This window comes from Azolla caroliniana, unplaced genomic scaffold (assembly GCF_043228905.1).
Source record: "Azolla caroliniana isolate FFs.n. ecotype wild unplaced genomic scaffold, voAzoCaro1.0.p SCAF_155, whole genome shotgun sequence".
NCBI lineage: Eukaryota > Viridiplantae > Streptophyta > Polypodiopsida > Salviniales > Salviniaceae > Azolla > Azolla caroliniana.
In genome coordinates, this window is record NW_028230590.1 from 15,894 (window position 1) to 22,419 (window position 6,526).

Sequence of the window (6,526 nt, forward strand, 5' to 3'; positions counted from 1 at the left end):
AAGGATGACCTCTTTACATAAATAAGGTCCATACTTTGCAATGACCCAAAGTACACACGTAGAGGTAAAGGATATAGATTTACTATTTATGGTCCCATACAAAGATATTCCAGGTTGTGGGACCCAAAGTATAGAGCCAAAGTCTATGGATTCAGTAATAACGGTCCCACACAAGGATATATTTTTTTGCTTGCCTTATTATTTGGTGGCCATGTTGAGCTTTTATTATGTGATTGGTAGAGCCAAGTTTCTGCATTGCTGCAGGCAACAAGCATTTCGAATTACTAGGTGCATCTTTATCATCATGTGAGCACCAAACTGAGAATTGCACAAATCCAGCATGGAAATCATATCCATGGACGAGAATCCAACGGTGGTGGTGGGAAGGGCTACGCGGTTATATCTCGGGAGGCGGCTCAGCCATTGGATCCTATTGGCCACATTTTGTGTCATGGATGCACTTGGCTTGATGGGAGCATGGGTGGCAGGGAGGTTCTATTTTGCTCAAGGAGGCCAACAAAGGTGGCTTTACACTACCCTCCAAACCATTGGATGGCCAATCCTAATCCCACCCCTCTTCATTACCTACTACTTAGAGACCAGAAGACCCAAATCCAGTGACCCCATTATCATACTACTACTACTGCATTCACCTGGCTCCATCATCACCACGGCACGTGCGCTCCTCGATGCTCGTGCATCCGTGGGCGCACCCTTCACCCCTACCCTCCTCCTCGTCTTCACCGGCCTCGGTTTCCTCACCTCCATCGACAACTTCCTCTTCACTTACGGCCTCTCGTACTTGTCCGTCTCCACGGCCGCCCTACTCGGCTCGTCCCAACTCGCCTTCACCTCCGTCTTCTCCTATCTTCTCGTCCGATTTCGTTTCACATTCGGGTCTCTGAATGCTGTCTTTGCAATCACGCTCGGCACCGTCCTTTTGGGCCTCCCCGGGGCGGCCGCGAGCACCGACATCCCACCGGGCACCAGCCACAAACAGTACATTCTGGCAGTCGTGGCTGCCATTGGTGCGGCCGCCCTATTTGGCCTCATCTTACCTCTCCTCGAGCTCACATACGAGAAACTCATCCATAGATCCAACATCTGTGTCATCCTGGAGACTCAAATCATGGTATCCCTGTTCGCCACCGTGTTTTCTCTGCTGGGCATGGCTTTTAGTGGCGAATTCTCGGCCATTCATGGAGAATCTACCACATTTGGTAGCAGTAGCTCCTCCATATATTGTGTGGTGCTCCTAGCAACAGCCGTATGCTGGCAGCTGTGCTATGTGGGTGCGCTAGGCCTCGTATTCCTGGCCTCCGCTCTGTTCTCCAACCTTCTGAGCACCTCATTTTTGCCCATCATCTCCATCCTTGCTTTGGCTGTCTTCCACGATGACTTCTCCTCTCTTAAGGCCATCGCTGTGCTGCTCTCCTTCTGGGGTACCATCTCCTATGCCTATGGCGGCTATTCTAATAATGCCACAATCCCGGATCATCCAACTACGACCTAGCTACCTTACCTACCTACCTACCTACCTCCTGCGCCTGCGCTCACGATTTGCCCAACCAACCAAGCAGGAATGGATTATGGATTATGGACATCTACCACACATTCCTGCACGCCTCGCCCTCTCATTTACGCCTCTTTTCCTCCTTCAATCTCTTAAAAAACTCCTCCTGTTCTTCTCAATCTCTAACCCAAAAAGAAGCATATATATATAACACAAATATTCCTCTTCGTTCGCCATGAATGAATGATTGTTTCTTACATCTTCTTCAAGAAAAACTCGTTTCCTTCTATCTTAATCCTGAGTGAGCCCTTCAAAATTGATTGTAACTGCCTAATCCACAGTAATATCCTATCTCTTGATGCATGCATTTAGAATTGTGTATTTGGGAAAAGAGTTGCTATTACGTTCCTTCCATTTCCAGATCGAACACGGATTGTTACGAAAACAAAATTTGACTCGAAAAAATTCCGAGCATGGGGCTAAATTCTAATGTTAATGTTGTTGTTTTATTTTGTGGGAGGTAGAATTTGGATCTATACATATTTCTAAAGCCATTTACATATGTACTATAGTCTATCATTGAGCTAGACCCCCACAAGAAACATGATGGAATTTTTGGCTCAGAAATCTGAGGTTGTAAGGAGGAAAAGTTTCCTACGAGGAATAAAGTTGTACAAAAAAGAAAATCATCTTGGGCCCTTTGTTTGAACCTATTGGACACTCCATCGTCTCTATGGTCTTTAGATGGGCCTAGTCATTTTGTCCCTAGCATTCACATTTGGCCTTTAAACTGAGCAAAAACTATGTGTGTGTGTGTGTGTGTGTGTGTGTGATAGAACAAAAGAAGCGCTTGACGCGGAGCAAATAACGGAGAGGAAGATTGTGATCATTTGGTATCGGGTGTTACAACTAAATACCCTCACTAACCGAGAATTTCACAATCATTACGAACACTTTTTATTACACATAAAAAACACAAATACATAAACATAACCACATGCACGTGCAATTTCTTTACGCCCCTGTTATTATATATGTGCCAAAATCACAAACACTTAGCTAAGCCTATACATATGCATATACATCACTTTATTCATGTGTACACATACAAAGACAAGCATGTAGACACATGAACTAACACAAACACACGTACTCATGCATATATGTGGTCTCAACCATACACACTAACAATTACATGCATACACACATATACCTTCCTATCTACATCCACACCTAAAAACAAATAATTGCTCATACACGAGCAAAAAATGATTGCACACACTCATTATATACAAGCACTCACTTATAAAATCAAGTTTCATTCACATCTACTATTCCAAAGCACGAATTTATCGAACCAAACCTCATTACACAAGAAAGGGTGAACTAAAATTTCCCTGGTACACAACATGTGCATTTACAAATGTACTTGTGCAAAACGAACAAGGAGAACAATCGTCATTCTCAACCCTTCCTCAACATTGTCATTGATAGAGCCATCTTCCATAGTTCAAGTTCTCGTTGGTCTTGCTTGGCTTTTTCACACGCATGAATGTAATTTTCACAATAGCATGTATGAAATAAAGACAACACTCGGACAAGATCCATGTGTGAAATCCAAGAACATATGGGGTTTGGAACTCCTCTAGTAGACATTTGACAAATTTATGTACATGCCAATAGAAATAAGTAAGACCTTTTTTATGGAACATGGAAAAGATTTGTGTTAGTATATCGTCTTGTACATAATCATGGTCTTGGAACATTCTTTGTGACCGTGGAGGCTAGGACTACTCACATCTCATCAATCTACATTGTAGTTTTCATTCATCTCTCTTTTAAACCTTATCCGAACATTCAAACTATTTTCACAATTGAACATTCAATACTAAATCTCTTGACATGCTTGAAGTCTCGACATTCCGTTCAAATATGACGTCTCTAAAATGGGGAGAAAGTTTTGGACAAATGTGTTATCAACCAAGTTTTTCAATGCTCCCCCACTATTCGATTGGTAAAACATAGCCAATAAATAGTACTTACAATAAGAGACAAGTCAAAATACTATTTTTGTAAGGAGTTAAAGAAGAATTCCAATGTTGGACATATGCAACCTCCTATGACTTCCAAATATCACTTGTTATGGTATGATGTAATCTACATCTTGGATGTTAATACATCATCATCGTCGTGATGATCATCATCATCTCTCTCTCTCTCTCTCTCTCTCTCTCTCTCTCAAGTAGGATCCAAAGTCAACTATTTCTTCAAGCACATTTATATTTTGCATGTTTTGGGAAGAATGCAAAGTAGTCAACAATAAAAGCCAGTTTGCAAACAAATTTTGTTCATTATCTGAAAACACATATCTCATTATTTTAAGAGCTTTAAAGAATAGATTATTTAAAACATTAGCAAGCACAAGCTTGCTCTATCCACTTCTAACTTTCAATTAAGATGATCAGCTTTTTATGAGTCTAGTGGACAACTCAAAGTGAACCACCGTGGCTTTGCATTATTGGAGTAATGATTTTGGATGGCTAATGTCGCATTTTGGTATGTAAAGCATTTGGATGACTTGGTCCATAAAAAAAGTACTTCCGTAGTAATGCGTCCACAACCTCACAATTAACAAGGTCTTTCTTAAGTTCCTTAGAGGCCATTTACTACCTTCTTATCTTCATATTTGAACGTCCATGTAATAAATTTCAATATTTTGTGTCATTTGATCAATATCGAATGATGTCTACCATTTATATATATGATCGACATAATAACTCAACTCTACTTGAAAATATAGATGTCTTAACCACTCAATAGAAGGGACTTGTCTTTGGAAAACCCAATGAGCTTTCTCCCATCTCATACTAATCCTTAACAACAAAGGCATGACAAACATTTGTCAAAGCTTTGCAATTAATATTTGTTGAAAACCCTGAGCACATATAGTTGAAACCAATGTGAGCATTAGTTGCAAAGGGCAAGTTATGGGCAGAATGTATTCAGGGCTTCATTGCGTTTCCAGAATGTAGGGACACATTTAGAGACTATATAAAGGAAGATGCCGAATACATCAAGTTGAGTTTAGTTGCGTGGGGAGCTAAACTAGTGAGAGAGAAATCTATGCATATGGATGATGATGATGATCTACAAAGGACGGTGGGGGACGAGGCATACATGAGAAGGAGTTTGACCCATTGGGTGGTAGTGGGCACTTGTTGCATCATGGGATGTGTGGGGACGGGTGGAGGTCTCCTATTGGGTAGGCTCTATTCGTATGGAGGTGGCCAACAGAAGTGGCTTTACACTGCCCTCCAGACCATTGGATGGCCGATCCTTATCCCACCCTTACTCCTCACCTATTACCTAGGGGCCAAGTCCCAACAGAAATGCCAGTCACGTGACCCCACCCCAAACCCCGCCCATACCAATACCAATACCAATACCAATACCATCCTCACCTCACTTGACCTGTGGGTTGCTCACTCCCACATAGGCGCCTCCTTCACCCCCACCTTCCTCTTCACCTTCGTGGCCATGGGCTTCCTCACCTCCATGGACAACTTCCTCTTCGTCTATGGCCTCTCCTACCTCTCCATCTCCACCACCTCCCTGCTCACGTCCTCACAACTCGCATTCAACGCCATCTTCTCGTACCTCCTCGTCCGCCATCGCTTCACTGCCGCATCTCTCAATGCCGTGTTCGCCATTACCCTCGCCACTATCTTCCTCGGTCTCCATGCCGTCACATTCGAGGAAACCGACTTGCCTCCCGACACGAGTCGCCACCAATATGTCCTCGCTATCCTCGCCACTCTCGGAGGGTCGGCCCTTTTCGGCCTCATCTTCCCCCTAATGCAACTCGCATACCAAACCGTCGTCCACAAAGCCACATTCTGTGTCATCTTGGAAGCTCAAATCTTGCTAGCTATGTCCGCTACCGCCTTTTCGTTGATAGGCATGGGCATCTGCCATGAATTCTCCGCCATTCCCGACGAATCGAAGAATTTCCGGTACAACAGATCCATATATTGTCTCATGCTCGTCGCGTCCACCATATGTTGGCAACTCAGCTTCCTTGGTACGATTGGTCTCGTGTTCATCGTCTCGGCCCTCTTTTCGAGCATTGTTACCAACGCTTTCTTTCCCGTGCTCTCCCTCATTGCCATTGGTGTGTACCATGATGAATTCTCGGCTCTTAAGGCCATATCTGTGGTCCTCTCATTTTGGGGTGTTATCTCCTATGGTTATGGTGGATATGTGGAAGCCAAGTATTCACAACCAAGCACAATATTGCCCCGTGATGAGGAATCGACGGTTCCGTGATGTGATCTAGAATACCCTTGTACCCTGATGTGCAATAGTATACACTCTCTTAGTTATAGATGTTCTTTGTCAAGCTTCTTGTCCAATGGTCTACAACTAACTTCATTGATCACGGTCATTATAAAAAGTAAAAGTGATAGTGCAAACTAAATCTAGTTGTTAAAGGGAGATTGGCAAGCCAAAGCATCATAATGTAGAATTCAAGCCCAAGATATTACTCACTACAAGTTGAAATGGTAGCGTTAGGTGTGAACAAGCACCATCAAACCTCATAATACATGTAGGCAAAGTGAAAAGGAGCTCTATTGAATGTGTTTAAGTGTGGTGGTTGTTTGTTCTAACAACTTAATGCATATAAATGAACTATAGAATTATAGTGGGGGCTAGTTTCTCAATTTGTAAGTTTCATGTGTATCTGCTCAGTTACATAAGCATGATCTATATTAACTCGTGTTGCTTTTGCTATTGCAATCACACGTAGTGCTCTCATGTGCTTGCTATAGTGTTCTCTACTATAAGTATTTGGGTAAATCTAGCATTATTCTAAAGCTTTTCGTTCCTGGGGGTTACTATTAAATAGAACTAGGAAGTAAGGGATAGTTGTCAATCAAGCATTTTCAATAAAAGAGTGTTTGGGTTTCGATGGCAACCAAATTAAGTGATGAGCTACCGTTAGCAATGGGCAAC

General features: G+C 42.6%; 1 protein-coding gene across 1 annotated transcript; it reads left to right on the forward strand.

Moving 5' to 3' along the window:
* Positions 1 to 265: 265 nt before the first annotated feature.
* LOC147848991 (uncharacterized) lies at positions 266 to 5,956 on the forward strand. The gene is made up of 3 exons (XM_087337888.1): positions 266 to 1,512; positions 3,084 to 3,145; positions 4,485 to 5,956. Exons 1-3 carry the CDS (start codon positions 341 to 343, stop codon positions 5,837 to 5,839), a joined length of 2,589 nt encoding a protein of 862 aa, XP_087194014.1. The 5' UTR covers positions 266 to 340; the 3' UTR covers positions 5,840 to 5,956.
* Positions 5,957 to 6,526: the final 570 nt, after the last annotated feature.

Excerpts from the sequence above, each read along its gene's own strand:
- LOC147848991 (XM_087337888.1), top strand. The coding sequence starts at position 341 with ATGGAAATCATATCCATGGACGAGAATCCAACGGTGGTGGTGGGAAGG. Across the intron at positions 1,513-3,083 it reads GATCATCCAACTACGACCTA|CATGTATGAAATAAAGACAA; the intron begins GCTACCTTACCT and ends TTTTCACAATAG. Across the intron at positions 3,146-4,484 it reads GAAATCCAAGAACATATGGG|TTGCAAAGGGCAAGTTATGG; the intron begins GTTTGGAACTCC and ends TGTGAGCATTAG.